The sequence below is a fragment of the Theobroma cacao genome, chromosome 9, assembly GCF_053813885.1.
Source record: "Theobroma cacao isolate CCN51 chromosome 9, ASM5381388v1, whole genome shotgun sequence".
In the NCBI taxonomy this organism is placed as follows: domain Eukaryota; kingdom Viridiplantae; phylum Streptophyta; class Magnoliopsida; order Malvales; family Malvaceae; genus Theobroma; species Theobroma cacao.
Window position 1 is genome coordinate 12,948,071 of NC_142647.1, and position 17,483 is coordinate 12,965,553.

General features: G+C 33.2%; 2 protein-coding genes and 1 non-coding gene across 5 annotated transcripts; 1 reads left to right on the top strand and 2 right to left on the bottom strand.

Moving 5' to 3' along the window:
- Window positions 1-4,522: 4,522 nt before the first annotated feature.
- On the bottom strand, window positions 4,523-5,545 carry LOC108663237 (uncharacterized). Its single transcript, XM_018126822.2, has one exon. The coding sequence runs from the start codon at window positions 5,543-5,545 to the stop codon at window positions 4,523-4,525; it is 1,023 nt and encodes a 340-aa protein (XP_017982311.2).
- A 1,003-nt stretch (window positions 5,546-6,548) lies between these two features.
- Window positions 6,549-6,655, top strand: LOC148760737 (small nucleolar RNA R71). The gene has a single exon (XR_016028746.1). It is a non-coding gene; the product is annotated as a small nucleolar RNA R71 (small nucleolar RNA).
- A 3,636-nt stretch (window positions 6,656-10,291) lies between these two features.
- Window positions 10,292-13,338, bottom strand: ZFP2 (zinc finger protein 2). 3 transcript variants are annotated; one of them, XM_018126986.2, is made up of 3 exons: window positions 13,312-13,338; window positions 13,126-13,191; window positions 10,292-11,170 (listed from the first exon to the last, which is right to left on the bottom strand). In XM_018126986.2, exon 3 carries the CDS (start codon window positions 10,919-10,921, stop codon window positions 10,424-10,426), a length of 498 nt encoding a protein of 165 aa, XP_017982475.1. In that variant the 5' UTR covers window positions 10,922-11,170; window positions 13,126-13,191; window positions 13,312-13,338; the 3' UTR covers window positions 10,292-10,423. The 3 variants fall into 3 exon arrangements, with proteins under 3 accessions (XP_017982475.1, XP_088666222.1, XP_088666221.1); XM_088810096.1 differs by lacking the exon at window positions 13,312-13,338 and adding an exon at window positions 11,269-11,372 and having other exon boundaries at window positions 13,126-13,245; XM_088810095.1 differs by lacking the exon at window positions 13,312-13,338 and having other exon boundaries at window positions 13,126-13,251.
- Between the last annotated feature and the right edge of the window lie 4,145 nt (window positions 13,339-17,483).

The following is a 17,483-nucleotide window of genomic DNA, read 5'->3' on the forward strand; positions in this document are numbered from 1 at the left end:
CATTAAATTTTCACAATACCCACCCTTGGCTGAATCTGCAATGAGGTACAATGATGATGATCTGAAATTTATTCTAAGAGAAATGAAGAGAAAATGATGAAAAATGATTAAATGTGATAGAAAAACAAAGTAGAAAAATTTACCGAGTTAATGTTACATTTTTGGCCAAATTTTCCAAGGAAGGGAGTGAGCTGATTTTGTTGTTTTTAGAAGGTTATTGGCTGATATTTAATGGTTAGAAATGTTGGAGAGAGAATGGGATGATTTAGAGCTAAAATGGAGCGCGTTAGCAATTTATCGGGCAAAGTGCCAAAAATAGGTTAATACCGCGTTTAAGCCGTTTTAGGCTATTGCATTTCATACCATGCATTAGTATAGGATTTAAGTTAATTATATAGTGATTTAGCATCAATGTGATGAATTGTGTAAATTTTTGTAATGTGTCTAGGAGGAGAGCCTTCTGGAAAAGGCAAAGAAGTCGTACTCGACGAGTAGTGATCGGGGCGCTTAGAAAGCTTTTAGTTTGTACAAACGGTGAGTAAACTTATTATTATTGTAAATTATCTAGAGTTTATTTTTAAATGCCCTTTATGTATTTTAGGAAATGAGAACGAGATTAAAACGGGATTTTTGATGTTTTAGGAATAAATGTGACAAATAAAAATATATTATATTGATTATGAAATTGAGTAATTAGAGGCTGCAAATTGACTTGAAAAATATATATTTTCCTAGGAATGGCTTATGAGAAATGAGTATATGTGGCTATATTTTGTGAGTGCATTGGGAAATTTATGTAAGTTGTTTTTACTAGGCAGGCTGGATAAATAAATAAAAGCCACGTTATACTGTCGAAATTTTATTAAAATTGGTGGGTTAGTCACTGCAGTGACGGGTTTTCGTGGACTGCCTATTAGAGGGGCACGGTAAACCCAGTTATATAGTTACTCCGGTTGTAGAGGCGAGGAGGGTAACTCCCGGGGTAGTATTAGAGCTCACTTCACGTCGAACCCCCACGTGAATGTGTAACTCGGCCAACGCCAAGGAACGGCTTGTTTTAGAAATAAAAATGTGTTTCACGTGTGAATATTTTGACACCCTTGGCAGACTCGATTAGATGCCTCGGCCAAGGTATCCCCGAGGATTAGTTTTGGCTTGAGCCTTGTTTTAATAAAGGACATAAGCCTTAACAACTGTTTTGGTAAATTACAAATATTTTATGGTTTAGGAAAGAAATTGGAAACATTATGAAATGGGTTGAAATTTGTTGTTTAAACTTGCCTCCATTTTACTCGCCTTTAGATATTTATGATAATGTCTGTTTACTCATTGGGATTGCAAAATCTCACCCAACTCCTTTCCACCCATTTCAGGTTCAGTATAGACTGTAGATAACTGATCTCATCGAGGATTACCATTGGATCTGCATTTTCCAAACCATAGGTTCACAGTCCTCTTTACTTTTGTTTATTCGGGGGCCCTCTTGTTATTGTAAATTAAATTAAATATTTTGGCTTACTGTATTTCAGTATGTATAAATTTATTTAGCTTTTACGGTATAAAAATTATTCACGTATAACTCTATAAATATTGTTTTATAAGAAAATAGAATATTTCTCTTAATATTTCTTTTATTTTTTTATTATATTCAAATAACCGTAATTTCATTTTAAATAAATATTTTAGACTTTTAAACTCATTTTGAATATTAATTATTTGTTTGGTACTTGTATATTACGTTTTAGCCAGTTTCAAAATTTTTGAGAAAAAAATGACCAAAATACCCCTGTGTGGCGAAAATTTTATTTTGATTGTTTTTTATCTAAAATAGTGTATATTCTCTAAAAACTCGAAATTTAACAATGATTGCTCACAGAAAAGGAAAGAAACTGATATGTAAGCCTTGCGAGGTTCTGGTTGGCATTCCAGATAATGAGTGTCAATCGGGACGTCGCGGTGATTGTCATGGGCCTGAGGGAGATTCCGGGTCATGACAATGACCCTTATAGACTCGTAGATAGAAGTACATGCGATATCCTTGATCAGAGGTAATTTCATCATTTCCTTAGTAAGCCCATAAAAGTAAGATTTTAAACAATATTATGGCCTAAGTAGGCCTAAGGTATAAATGAATGATGAAATTATGGGTAAAATGATAGGAAAACAAAACTTTTGATGATTTTCACGATAGGGGTAAAATGGTCATTTTTCACCTCAAGTTAGAATTTTAAGTTTTCATGAACCCAAACATTTCTAGACCATTATGGACCTTGTCCTAGTTTCAAAAGAGTAAAAAGATTTCATAAAAGATTAGAGGAGAATAAGCTAATTTGTGGAGGGGTATTTTGGTAATTTAAGTGGAGTGGATAAGCTTGGGCATAAATATCCCTTTCTTCCAGCAGCTTCTACATTCTCCAGCATCTTTTCTTCTTCTTCTTCTTCTTCTTCTTTTCTTTCACGTTGCTTCCCAACCTCCATGAAAGCTTGATAAGAAAGCTCCACCATCTTCCTCAAATAGCTCTAAATTTCATGCTTTTGGTGCACCCTTTCCATAAACCCTTGTGCTCTTCCATTCTCTCACTTTAAAACCATTGAAAAATCTTGTTTCCATACTCTCTCTCACTAGTTAGGTGTTTTAGAGAGAGAAAGATGAAGCTTTACAATAGTTTGGAGAATTGTTGGAAAGAATTTCAAAGTTTTAAAGCTATAAAGGTGAGTAGTAAATTTGAGTTGAAATTTTAGTGTTAAGAATGACTAGAGATTTGATTTGTGAATATTTTGTAGTTGAGATTGTTAATTCACTTCGGAATGATAAGATAGTGAAAATGAATAGCCATTTAATAGCCATTTAAAGTAAGCTAAGAGAAAGCTTTTGGACTCTATAAGTATGTGAATTACCATAATTGTGATGTTAATGTGATGATAAGTTCCAACGAAGCCACACCATCCCAATTGGACCATTAGGGAAGTTAGAGTCGATTAAAGGCTCAATAAACACCGGTGAGTGGACTTGCATTTCCAAAATTATTTTGGGAATGTAAACTTATCTGCACTATATACTTGAATGATTTTATTCAACTTTTTTTAAAAACAAGTGCTTTGGGAACAAGCTTTTGATAAATTGATTTTGTGTTGTGACATGTGGCTGTTATGGATGGTTGAACCACTACATTATGTTGATATATATATATACAAATAATATTCTGTATTGATATTGACCTGGCTATGTGTGAGTAGGAGTGCACATAAGCCGTTGCTGACCTGGCTATGTGCGAGTGGGAGTGCGCATAAGCCATTGCACATGAGATGATGATGATGGGAGGGTGTACATGATGATTGATATATATATATATATATATACATATATGGTATATGGTTGTAATGCAAAAATGTGAGCATTTGAATTGTTGAAATTTGGGAGTTTGTATGTGTTTCATGTTGCTTTTGTTATTTTAGTAGGATGGCTTTGATTTAAGGGAAAAAGAAACTTTTTTCTTGATGTTCTGATTCTCGCTACAACTAGAAACTCTCGGGTTTTGAAGGGGTTGGTTGGTCAAAAACTCGCTGCAGCGAGAATGGTTCTCGTTGCAGCGAGGAACTTTTTGTTTTGAAACCCAAAATTTCACTGCAGCGAGATTGAATCTCGCTGCAGTGAAAAACTTTCTATTTTTCTCCCCATTTGGTTCGGTTGCTACCCTATTTTTCATTTCTTTGGTACCATAGTTGAGCGTGGATTTCCAACATTAAGGAATAAATGAATTAAGTTTAAAATGAGGAGGTTTGGTGAGAAACCCTTGGCCAGTTAAGAAACCCTCGACTAGATGATAATTTAAGTTAAGAAACCCATCGTTTATTTGACTTGATTTGCATGAATCCTATTAAAGTTTTCACTCTCCAAATCCTTTGTTGAGCATGAACTCTTTTCCATAAGTGACTTTTTTTCTCATGTGGGGTTTACATGAGGGGTTTAATAAGAACTCAAATAAATTGCATTGTTTTGAAAAATGAATGCATTATGATTTCGTTAAACATTCCTTATGGTATGCTTGTTCCCTTCTTGTTCACTCATTGGGTTTATATTCACCGTTTTCAACTTCATGTTTTCAGATTACGTGGCAGCTGGTAACTAGGTCGCAATATCTTCGTATATTCGACTCTTGGTAGGTGTCTAGGTATTCAGTAGCTGTACATTCGTCCAAGTCTCTCCTTTGGAAGTCGAGTATTCTTTTGTTGTGTATAGACAAACCTAATGTAAATTATTAAGATACATGTTGTAGACAATGTATATACACTTGTTTGGTATGCCAGTATGAGGTGGCAATGTTTAATATTATTTTGATCCTAAGTTATGAAATGTGACTTAGCAATTTATGATGGAATGATGAACACGTCAGATTAATAGGCTTGCTTGAGCTTAGTGGACTACGTCCATTGGGCCCATGCGTCAATCATGGCCCGAAATTTGGGTCGTGACAATTTCCTTCTTGACCACTTCCTTCATGATGGGATTTAATCTTCTTTGCTATTCAATTGTGGCTTTATGATTTTCCTCAAGGAGAATTTTGTGCATACAAACAGAAAGGCTAATTCCCTTAATATCAGCTATGGTCCACCCTTTTGCTTTCTTGAATTCTCTAAGTGTCCTCAATAACTTCAACTCTTGCATGTTAGTAGGAGCAGTAGAAATAATAACTAGAAGAGTAGAAGATTTTCCAAGAAAAGCATATCTCAAGTGTGCAGGCAGAAGTTTGAGTTCCAAAGTAGGTGGTTCCTCAATGAAGGGCTTAGAAGCTGGCACCAAAGAAGCTAAAATATCTAAAGACTCAAATTGATGATTAGTTTTAAATTCGGAGTGAGCATTCAACAAATTTGAATATTCAATAAACTCATCATCATCCCTATCAGAGTTAGCAACTAAACATGCTTCAAGAGGATCATTGGGATTTTCTTCTAAGAAAACATCATGTGTAAAGTTATTTACCACACTCACAAAAAAATAGTCTTCAGATGTCACAGGCAATTTTAAAGCGTTTAAAATATTAAATGTTACTTGTTGGTCTTGAACTCTCAAAGTGAGCTCACCTTTTCCAACATCAATCAAAGCTCTAGCAGTTGCTAAGAATGGCCTCCCAAGAATGACTAGAATTTGCCTATCTTCTTCCATGTCAAGAATTATAACATCAACTGGAAAAATAAATTTATCTACCTTGACAAGAACATCTTCAATAATTTCCTTTGGGTACACATAAGAATGATTAGCCAATTGCAAAGTAACAGAAGTGGGTTTGCATTCCCCCAAACCAAGTTTCTCAAAAATTGACCAAGGCATTAAATTGATACTTGCACTTAAATCACTCGAAGCTTTTGTATAAAATAAATTACCAATTGTGCAAGGAATTGTGAAACTACCTAGATCTTTGAGTTTTGGTGGCAGTTTATTTTGGAGAATTGCACTACACTCTTCTATAAAGGAGACAGTTTCAAACTCACTTAGCTTTCTCCTTTTGGAGAGGATATCTTTCAAGAACTTGACATAACTGGGCATTGGTTCCAAAGTTTTAACAAAAGGGATATTTATATGTAATTTCTTGAAGGCATTGAGGAACTTTTGAAATTACTTTTCAAGCTTTTGCTTTTGGAGCCTTTGGGGGAAAGGTGGTGAATGATGGATGACTTGAGAAGCTCCTTGATTTTCAGCCTTGACATCTTCTTCCTATTCGACTTCACTCTCTTTTTCACACATTCCTTCCTTATCAACATGTTCATTCTCAAGTTCAACTGCTTTTTCATTCACCCTTTCAATCTCTTTTCCACTCCTTAAAGTGATTGCTTGGCATTGTTCCTTACCTTTAGGATTGATTTATGTGTCACTAGGTAGGGAACCTTGAGGTCTATTGTTGATGGAATTTGCAAGTTGTCCCATTTGGGTTTCAAAATTTCTCAAGGATGCTCTAAAGCTTTGAATTCTAGCATCATTCTTTGATATATATTGCAAGAGAAGTTCTTCCACTTAGGACTTCTTTTCAGGAACTGGTGGTCTAACTTGTTGTTGAAAACCAGGAGGCATGTTGGGTTTTGGATTAGAAGGCCCTGCATTATTATTCCATGAAAAATTGGGATTGTTTCTCCAACCAGGATTATAGGTATTGGAATTTGGGTTGTTCTACTGTCTATTGAATTTCCCCACAAACTGGACTGATTCAGAATTATATGGACATTGATAATTTGAATGGCCATCCCCACACATCTCACAAACTACAAATGAATTTTGAACAGCATGAACTCTCAGTGTGTCAAATTTCTTGGACAGTGTAACCACTTGTGCAGCTAAGTTGCCAATTCCATCAATTTCATAGGCTCCAATACCTTTTCTTGAACCCGACCTTTTTGAAGGCCATTGATAATTATTTGAAGCCATCTCTTCCAACAAATTATAAGCATCAGCAGCATTCTTACTCATCAATGCCCCACCACCACCAACATCAATTGTTGTTTTAATTGACCTAATCAGCCCATTGTAGAATGTCTAAACTTGCAACCAATCAGGAATCCCATGATGTGGACATCTTCGCAGTAGTTCTTTGAACCTCTCTCAGGCTTCATACAAGAACTCACCATCAAATTGTGTGAATGAGGTGATATCATTCCTCATCTTTGCAATATTTGCAGGCGGGAAGAACTTTGTGAGAAACTTTTGAGCCAAATCCTCTCATGTAGTGATAGACCCATTGGACAATGAATTAAGCTAGATTTTTGCTTTATCCCTCAGAGAAAACGGAAACAGTCTCAATCTAATAGCATCATCAGTTACTCCATTGTATTTAAAGGTATCGCAAATCTCTAGGAAATTTACTAAATGAGCATTAAGATCATCACTGGGTAACCCACCAAACTAGATTGAAGACTGAATCATCTTAATGTAGGCTAGTTTAATTTTGAAATTATTCACATTGATGGAAGGTCTCCTAATGCTTTGGTGTAAACCTTGCAAAAGAGGAACAACATAATCTCGCAGTGCTCTACTTGCTCCGAGAACCAAATTAATGGCATTATTGCCATTGTTATTGTTATCCTCAACCATTGTCTGATTTAAAGCTGCAACTTGTAAATTCTCCCTTCGACGTCTTCTGAAAGTTCTTTCTATCTCAGGATCAAGAGGAACAAGATTCAAGTTGTTTCTTCTTTGCAAACAATGACCAAAGATATCTGCAAGCAAACAAAATCTAAAATTAAAACAAGGAAAATAAAATTTGAAGTAAGACCAAATTGCTTGGTATTAATATTAGTAAAAATTTTAAAAACAATTCCTCGGTAACGACACCAAAAACTTGTCAATTAAAATTCCACTACGCAAGTATACATATCGAGTAGATAGTATAATAACAAGGATCGATCCCACAGAGAATTGATCTAAAATTTTACTAAGTACTAAAATTATAACAATTTAATCTTATCCAAACAATCAAATCCAAATAACTAAATTAATTAACCAAAATTTATATTAAAAAGAAAAATCAAAGCAACAATATAATTGGGTAAAAATCAAATTGAACAAGTCTAGGATTATAATATCCCTCACACTTTATCTAGATCTTACCTCTTTTCCTTAACTTATTTCAATGGGTTGAATTGCTAACCTAGAGTCCTAAATTATTTATAAGGGTCTCTCGACTCATCTTATAAACATATCTATTTTAACCAAAACACTATATCCCTATGTGAATTGAAATTAAAATAGACTCATTAAGTTCAGGCTCTAATCTGGCTACATATGCTTACAGGTATATCCCTATTTTATACATAAATAAATTAATATGATCATATGTTATCTCAATTTTAGTCTGCCCTAAACTCCCTTTCCCAAGTTTGTTTAGGTTTTTAGATCAATTTAATTCGTGATCAAGCAATTAAAAGTATTAAGAACGAATTGGAATAAACAATTCAAATCTCATTAAAGATAAGTAAGAAAGAGATTAAAAATTTAAACTACATGTGTGTTCAATTGCAATCCTAAAAAAAGAAAATTAGCTATTCATGATTGCAAAAACAAATAACATTATAATAAATTCAACCATTGAGAGTAACAAGAAAATTAAAAGCCAAGGAAGAAAACAAAACAATAATTGACGTCTTGATCTCCAAGTTTCAGCCTCAACTTTTAGGTTCTTGAATCTCTCAAAAGTTCTGCTCCTAATGTTATTAAGCATATCCTATTTATACTAATAAGCTTAACCTAAAGTTCCTTAAGCTGACCTAGGGTTTAATTGGGCTTAAAAGTGTAATGAGAGGTCCAAAAATCAATTGTTGATCTTTACAAATTTCCATTCCCGACACAATACGTCCAGCTATTTTTGGATACGATTTTCTCTATCTTTGACTCAGAAATGGGCAAAGTAATTTGCATAAAAGTTGTAGCTCTGTCTCTTAGCTTTCCAACGGTCTAAGAATCACATCATTTAGAGTTCTGTAGCTCAAGATATGGCTAAAATACTGAAGCATATGCAAGCAAATTTTGGGTCTTTCAACACCTTACTTTTCAAAATTAAGCTCAATCACTTTTAATCCTAAAAAAAATATATAAAAACTAATAATTAATAACCAAATTAAAAGTAATAACATAAAAATAAAATAACTAACTTAAAAGTAACCTAATTATAACAACAACTAAAAATAAGTAAATTATAATTGAAAATTGAAGACTTAGCTAATATTTCATAACAAAATTGGACTAAAATAATTCTATAAAATAGAATTATCACTCTAGAATTTGCTTTTGACGAAGAACTTTGGCGAGGTGATGATGAAACAGAGTTATTGCTTGAATAGCCATTATGTTCCTTGAGTTGATTTGCACTTGATCCTTTAGAGGAAGTAAGTGGTATGGAAGAAACTTTTCCAGAACTTGGGGAAGAAGCATCATATAAAGAATTTTGGTTAAGGACTAGGAAAGTTTGCTTATACAATTTAGTAAGAGCTTCTGTTTTTCTCCGAGTACCATATGGATGTGTTGGAATATCCGTGCTTGACGATGAAGTAGGAAAGATTGTCAGATTAGCTCAAGCAGGCTTGATAGAGGGCTTGTTGGCGAGATTCGTCTTTAGAGCCATTTACAATTTGAAAATTCGTTTGAAGAAAAAAGATAAGAGGCAGAGATAGTCCCAATAAGCGTGCCAGAAATTTGCAAACACAAATTTCTCCTCAAAATTTTCTTGACTTGAAAATTATGAGACAAATATAAAATATTTTGATGTGAGTTATAATCTTTGAAAATTCCTCTAATTAATTTCTTCACTTCGCCTACAAGAGTCACGAATACAGGCTTAGTTTTAATCACGAACTAAATTTGATATCTTCACTTCAAGAGTCTCGCCGACTTAATCTTGATCACGAACTATACTTGATATATTCACTTCAAGGATCTTCTTGACTTAATCTTGAGCACGAACTCTTGATCTCTTGATCATGAACTTCGTTGTCGCTTGATATCTTAATCACAAACTTCATTGCCGTTATCACGAGCTTCGCTGTCGCTTGATATCTTGATCACGAACTTCGCTGCCGCTTGATATCTTGATCACCAATTTCGCTGCCACTTGATCTTGATCACAAACTTCACTGTTGCTTGATCTTCACTTCAAAAATCCTCTACTCTTCTTGATCTCTGAAATGCTCTCAATCTTCAAATGCCTCTGAATCTTTGAATGCCTCTAAATGATTCACATGGCTTTAAGAAGCCCCCTATTTATAATGCTAGATGGGAGACTTTGATAAGAATGTAATCTCTTTAAATTATCTCTAAATTATTTTAATTTAATTTGAGATAAATCATGATGACTCATTAAGAGTCTTTTGATTGGCCAGACTTTGAATCTTTGAATTTTGATTGGCCGAAGTTAGATACTATCTCTAAATTATTTTGATTTATTTAGAGATAAATTAAATAATTAAATTTGATTTTTTATCTCTAAATTATAATAATTATTAGAGATGAATTGAATGACCAATAATTAAATTTTGATTGGTCAAAAATATGAATATTATCTCTAAATTGGATGATCAATAATTAAATTTTAATTGGTCCAATTTAAATATTATTTTCAAATTATTTCAAGAGATAAATATATGACACATACGTGAATTGGTTAAACTATGTGTCTTTGAAATAATCCAACCAATATGATTATGACATCATGAAATCTACATGGCAGCACGTAATTGGATCATAATTTTTCTCATTCTACACCCTTGAAAATTAAGATTATCAGTGATGTACTTCAGTACACACATATATGTATTCTAATAAAATTTCCCCATGTTCACTCTTTCTTGTTTCTATTAAGAATATTTTGCATTTCAAACATATAAGCGTATCGCAAAAAATATAACGAAAATACAATTCCAAAAAGGAGTACAATTTCAATCTTCAAAGCCTTAAAGATAAGTCAAGCTGGCTAAACTCCTCCTGAACATTTTCAGGCCTGTATCCCTTGGACCAAGAAGCAATCCCTTCTCTAGAACCATAGTGGATGTCTCTCCTTCCATAGCTAATTTCTCCAGCAAACCTACCAGCTCGACCATGTTGTTCAAACGGGGCGATTGGTGACAGCATACGTTGAGCATGGTCCGAACCACTGACGCTGCTGGATCCTGACTGGGAATTCGATCCCCCATGAGTCCGGACAGCTGAGTTTAGCTCTCTGCTTTTCTTGGCAAGTGTTCGTTCTAGTTTGTGGGCATTTTGATGGCCTCCAAGTGCTTGTGAACTATAGAACTTCCTTTGGCAATAGTTACAAGAGAAAATTCGAGGTTCGGCTAGACTATGGGGCGATGAGGAAGAAGATGATGGCTCAAGGACAAGTTCTAGGTTGAGTTGACTGCTGGGTAGGCTTAGACGAAGAGAAGTATTAGGCTGATAATCCATTATGTGAGAGCTGAGGGAAACTGGAAGTACTCAAGCTATAATAAAGGAAAGGTGATGAGTTTAATGCGATCGAAAAAATGATAATGATGATTCAAAGGCAGGTAGGAGAGAGAGAAGCGAGAGAAATTAAAAGTTTATAGGCAAATCAAAAGCAGTCTATGGAAGATAAAAAGGAAGGTAGGGGAAGAGATATGAAGCAGTTTGAGTGGGCATGTCTAGCATTATATGAGGTGCAAAGGTTCACTGTTCCTGCAACCACAAATAGTAAGAAGAGTAAAAAAGAGAAGACCTATGGAGAGAGAGAAAGAGAGAGAGAGAGAGAGAGAGAGAGAGAGAGAAAGAGAGACAGTTATGTGCAAAGATCAGTGGGGAATCGAAGGGTTGTCGCCTCCATTAATGGTAGCATTCTAATCCTTTGTCGGTCCAAGGAAAAAACTTGTAGGGTATTTCCCTGGATGCTCCCGAATAAACAAATAAGAAGTTGGAAAAAAAAATAATTTCAAGCAGTTAACTTTTTTTTAATATAATCATCTATGTTTTAAAGTTTTCTTTATATTGAATAACTTGTGAATCTGTATAATTTAGCCATCTAGTCATTGGTCCAATCGCACTTGTTTCGATCCTACCCTCTCTCCTCTAATTGGTAATCAGGTTTAGATGATGCACTAATCAACTTGCCAAGATAGGTATTAAATTATGAACAAGATAAACTGCCTTGACTAGACTAAACATGCAACATGATAACAGACCAGTTTGACATTTGCCGCAAAGATTATCTTACGGTGCGCTGAACAACCGTACAAGATTATACATAGTCCCATTACAGTGAACCCACTGGTGCTACTCGGTACAACTCTTTGATCAGTTAATGTTCCTAAAATCATGCCTTAATGGTCAGATCGAGGACATTTAAATCCAATCAACTTCTTCAGCCCTTGTTAGCTCATTCTTCTTTTCATTCTTAATTGTCCAAGTTCAAAGTTCAGATCCCTATATGTGCACAAATTTCATGACATGAAACAGATGATAAGTTTAATTTGCAAGACATGACTTTAATAACCAGAGAGAGACCCAACTGTGGGAAATTAATTTTTATTGATACGACAAATAGTTTGAGTCTCTTTGGAGAGTGATAGAGGCGTCTCTAGACAAATGTAACTAACACATTAAAAGAAACACACATAGGTGTTCATCGATCTTAGCTTCATAGTACTTTTTCATGATCATAGCCTGATCGGCACCTATCATTTAGAGTCAGAGCCAGAAAGGCAACTAATACCGAAAAGATTTTGGGGAATTGCATAGAGGGGGCAGATGGTTTTTAATCGTCCATTATGCCTTTGTTTGGGACCCACTGTTTTTCTGCATGTATGCCACCACGGTTTGGATTACTAGTCATTTACCTTACATCACATCTTATTTGAATTATGAATTTCTCTCTGTCTCTCTCTTTCAATCTTTCTTATTTTTTTTTATTGACACAAGTTAAACTGAGACAATCACATGGGGTATGGGATTTAAAACTGTAGAAAAGCAGACAAATCAAATCCACTATGTTCTCTCAAACAGGTTAGCTTTTAAAATGAGCTGCTGAAAAACAATGTTTAGAATTTATTAACATATTATTTATCAGACCATGATTGCGGGATCATAATCTTGCAGGTCGGCTATGATTGCGCTGAGCTTTGCCTATTAATAACAGACATAACACAAACCAAGAAACTACATACTATTCTCAGCAATATCGTTAGTCACCTAGTCCTAAAGATTCCCAAGCTCTAGGAACATTAATTCCCTTGTAAAAACATATTATTATTATTATTATTATCTCAAATTAATCAGCAGCCAATTCCTTATGTTCCTTGTACTTTAACAACCCAAAAGACATGGAATCATCAGCTTCATCCCCCCTTGATACCTAAATATTTCATGTATTAATGACTTTTCCTTGTTCTTTCTCCGAGTAAGTTAATTGGACCGTACTTATTTTATTAATATAATATTATTGCATAGACTCGCATTTACACTATTAAATCCACCCAATAATTAAAGGATGACCGGTAATTTGGCAGCATGAGATAAGCAAGACGAGAGAGGAACTGCAATTATCAATATCCATTTATTAATTAATATAAAGAAAGCGAACAAAAAAAAAAGCATTTGCTCCATTCAAGCAAAATAGAGAGAGAGACAGAGAGACTCACATGGGAAAATGCGAGGATTAGGTGAGAGCAGCGATGAGAGATATAGGAGGGAGCCCCTGGTTTTGCCTACAGAAAAATAGATAAATGAGAAATGATCCTAAGAAGAAACTGAGATAAAAATGGTAGTGGACATGTTTGTGTTTTGTCGGGTTTAATAAACAATAAAAGATTATGGGAGGAACTCACTAGGAAGAATCATGGTTCTCTTTCCCGCCTACAAGTGGACAATGACTACCCTTTTTTCATTATTATTATTGGAACTAAATGTTCAATTTTTAAAGTAATGATACATACACTTACCGCGTGTGAGATCAGAATGCTTTGATGCAATGAATTGTTCGGTTCTTTGCTCGTACGTGTAAAATTTATCATCTCTCTCTCACTTTTGCTAGGTTTTTTCTATTGGATGTTAGTTCTATATATATTTTCATATTATATGGTTGTAGTGAAATCTTTTATGTGCCAAAAGGATATCATCGTAAACCTCATCTCTTCAAGTGGCTGTGTGTGTCTCATGTTGAAGCTAAGCTTTTGTAAATTTCTTTTTCATGATACTTTATAGATTTTAGTGCTGTTTGGCTGCCATAGGTTTGTTTGGTGCTAAGCTACCATGAGTTTCAAGAGTAGGGTCACGTTTGAAACCCACTTTTTCCCGCACTTTGTGCACTTTTTGGGTGTTTTCTGTTTCAGTTTTGGATCCACTATCATACATATCATTGTGTTTGGCTGCAAAGAATATATACCCTACTTCGGGCACGACTGCAATTTCCAAATCTTTTAAGATTTTTATATTAAATCCCTCCATATATAATCTTTTCTGTCTTTAGCATGCATGGCTCATGCAAAATGTAATTACTCATTGCTACTCTATTTCACTTCCATCTTAATTCTAAGTAAAAAAATTTATATTTAATATTCGTTATATCCTTAAGTAAAAGGTAATCAGTCGTGCTACATGGTTTGGAATCCAAAGGAGGAGATAAAAATAATAGCAGTACTGCGTTTGTAAATATTGTAAACTTCAATGATAAATATTTTGTGTTTGTATATATTTAAGTCACTGTATTTGCCTCTTCTATAACATTTCTTAGCATTTTGAGATCGTACTTAAGACACATTTGGTTTACAAAATGAAATAGAGAGGAAATGGAATATATATTATGTGAAAATATAGTAAGACAAAACAACTATTTTATAGTTTGATTCATAAAATAGTTGTCATTCTGACTTATTCCAATGTATAGTTGACAAGAACATCTTTGGAATAACAAAGGACTAAAGAATAAAAAGGCAACACTATCTTCTATTATAATTTATGACTTTTATTTTAAAATATCATTTTTAAAATTTTATTTAAAACATTAATTTGATTTTTAATTTGAAAATTTAATTTTTTTATAAATTATTAAAAAATTAATAATTTATAATTAAAACTTTAATATGATTATTTATTTTAAAATACTAATTTTTACAATTAATTTAAAATATTAATAATTTATAAATTAAACTTTAATATATATTTTTATTTAAATCTCATTTTATTTTTTCTATATTTTTATTTTTGCATTTTTCTCTTTTTCTTCTTTCTTTCTTGCTCTCTAGTGTTGCTCGATCACCAAAGATGTGGTTGATTCAATGGAGCGTCAATCTAGCACTTCCTATAACCAAATATGGTTGTTAGAGTACCAATTTTGGTGCTTCTTATGGCAAAGGACGAAATAAGGGTGAAAGCAAGAGAAAAAATGACGGTATTGGTCGATGGAAGACAATGACAACTATGGAAGAGGTTAGAGAGAGAAGGAGCGAGGTGGTTGAGGAAGAGAGATAAAGAAAATAGGAAATTAAAGGTTTTATTATATATAGGACAGTAATTTCACAAAATGTTAAAAATTATTTGACCTATTATGACCCATATGGAATAGTTATTACTGGGGATGGCTTAGTAATAACTATTTTGGTTTTTCTCGGAGTGACCATTCCTCAGAATAACCATTTCATGAACCAAACAATGTAATAAGAGGGTAATGGACTACACATTCGTCTTAATCAAACATGCTGTTAGAGTTTTAGTTAAGAAAGGTTTCCCTATAAAATTGCAAGGGAGAAAATAATGAGTTAAACTTATTCAATTATTGTACATTAGAAAAAAAAAATCAAGCTCATTGTGTCTTTTAGCACCATTATTGTCAATTTTTTTAATTTTTTATTTTAAATTAGTTTTAAATATGTAATAATTGGCAACAAATTTTTCAATTGTGACAACAAACTTAAAGTGGCTAATCATTTTTTTTGAACGGTAAAATAGATTTTATTAATCGAAAATAGATACATAAAACCCAATATAGGGTTACGAAAGAAGAAGCCTAGCTGTAATATCTAAAACAAAGGAGTAACAAAAAACTAAACACTTTTTTATGACAAAAAGTTATCATTGAAAACAAGACAAGAGTCCCTGAATTTACAAAAGGAAGATTTGAGACCTTTATATCTCATTAAACATACCATAAAGGTATCAAAACTTTAAGTATATGTTAGCTTTATAATTGATTCTTTGTTTTAATATAATAAAAGCTAATGATCAAAATATTGAATGCCTAGTGCATTTAGACTTCAAATAAAACCCCATGACTTTGATTGACAAATAGGCGAGGTACTTAAGTCCAATATTTATTAAGAAGCTAAAGCTAACTTAAAGTATTGAGACCTCGAAAAAGGGTATCGAGATTAGTTTGTTTATGTATGCCTCAGGAAACAACCAAAGGAAGAAGGTGTATCACGACTACTCTAGATGATATCGACATTCCACTCATGAAGAGTTATATTTTCAGAGAACAAATGTTGAAGTATCAAGAACAAGAGTATCAAGTATCGAGACAACTTCTCAAGAATGCAAAATTCTAGAAAGCAAGGATTTTGTATCGAGACACACCTTCAGAATTTCAATACCTTGCTTTCAAACTTCAGATTTCAGAGAAGAAGTCCAATAGTATCTAGAAGGAAGATCTTTAGTATCAAGACAACACCTTCAGAAATTGAACAATAAAAGAAAGTACCTGAGTATCGAGGCAAATTATATCAATATCAACATCAGAACTTCAAGATTCAAAATTCAAAATGGCCAAGTAAATTACTATCAAGATCAGTTAATTTGCAAAAGTATCAAAATGACATCTCATGAGGCAAATTCCAGAAAGCAAAGTGAAATGTATCGAGACTAGGGGAATCTAGTATCGAGACAAGGCTTAGTCAGAATTGTGAATGGAAGATAAAAGTATCAAGAAAGGCTTTTGAAGTATCGAGCCATCAACAAGCAAGGAACTTAAATTATCAAGACTCAGATCGCAAGTATTAGATGATAACTTTACATTATAAAGTTATTTTGTCACTTTTTAAGCATTAAAAGCGACTAAGTCTTTGAGTTTCAATATGAATTAGTCTCGTTTTAGAAGTTTATTTTAAGCATTTAAGTAGTTTGTTTTTAGTTAATTTTAGGTTGATTAGGTCTTTTTTAATTAGAATAGTATTGTGCTTTTATTGCTTTTGAAGGTGCTCATTCGAAGGAGTTCAAATCAGAGAAAGAAAGCTACTCTAAATTCAATGCAAAACACTTGTTGTCAAATTAACCACAAAGTGAACGTATTGTTAACAAATGATATAATGAAAAGTAGAGTATCATTCTCACAAGGAATTGCCCCCAAAAACTTTAGCTAAGTACTAAAATTAACACAATTAATCTTATTCAAATAACCAAAATTAAATTACTAAAAACTAAAACTAATAACAAGAATAGCAAATTAACTAGATAAACTCAATCAAACAAAATCCTAGAACCACAATATCCCCTCAACATTTCATTTGAATCTCTTATACTCTCTCTTTACTTACTAGATAGCTGAGTTGTTAACCTAGAGTTCTAATGAATTTATAAGTCTCTTTTGATGCTCTTATAAAAATATCTCTCTAAACTAAAATACTATATTCCTATGTAAATTGCAATTAAGACAGACTCATTAAGCATAGACTCTAATTATGGCCACATATGACATGCAATTTAAATTGAACATATGCTATCTCATCCTAGACTTACACTAAACTCTTTCTTCCAGTTCCGTTTAGGTTACCTTATCTATCTAATTGGTGATCAGGCAATCAGACGCATTAATCACAAGACTAAAATACACAACTCAAATATTATCAATCTTAAGCAAGAAAAAGCATTAAAATTCAAACTACATGTTGGATTCAATTGCACTTCTAGATAAGAAATTTAGTTTCTCATAACAACTAAAAACATCATTCTAAAAAGTTTAACCATCAAAACAAAACAAAGAAAGTATAAGAAAAACTAAAGAAGAAAA

Excerpts from the sequence above, each read along its gene's own strand:
- LOC108663237 (XM_018126822.2), bottom strand. The coding sequence starts at position 5,545 with ATGCCCAGTTATGTCAAGTTCTTGAAAGATATCCTCTCCAAAAGGAGA.
- ZFP2 (XM_018126986.2), bottom strand. The coding sequence starts at position 10,921 with ATGGATTATCAGCCTAATACTTCTCTTCGTCTAAGCCTACCCAGCAGT.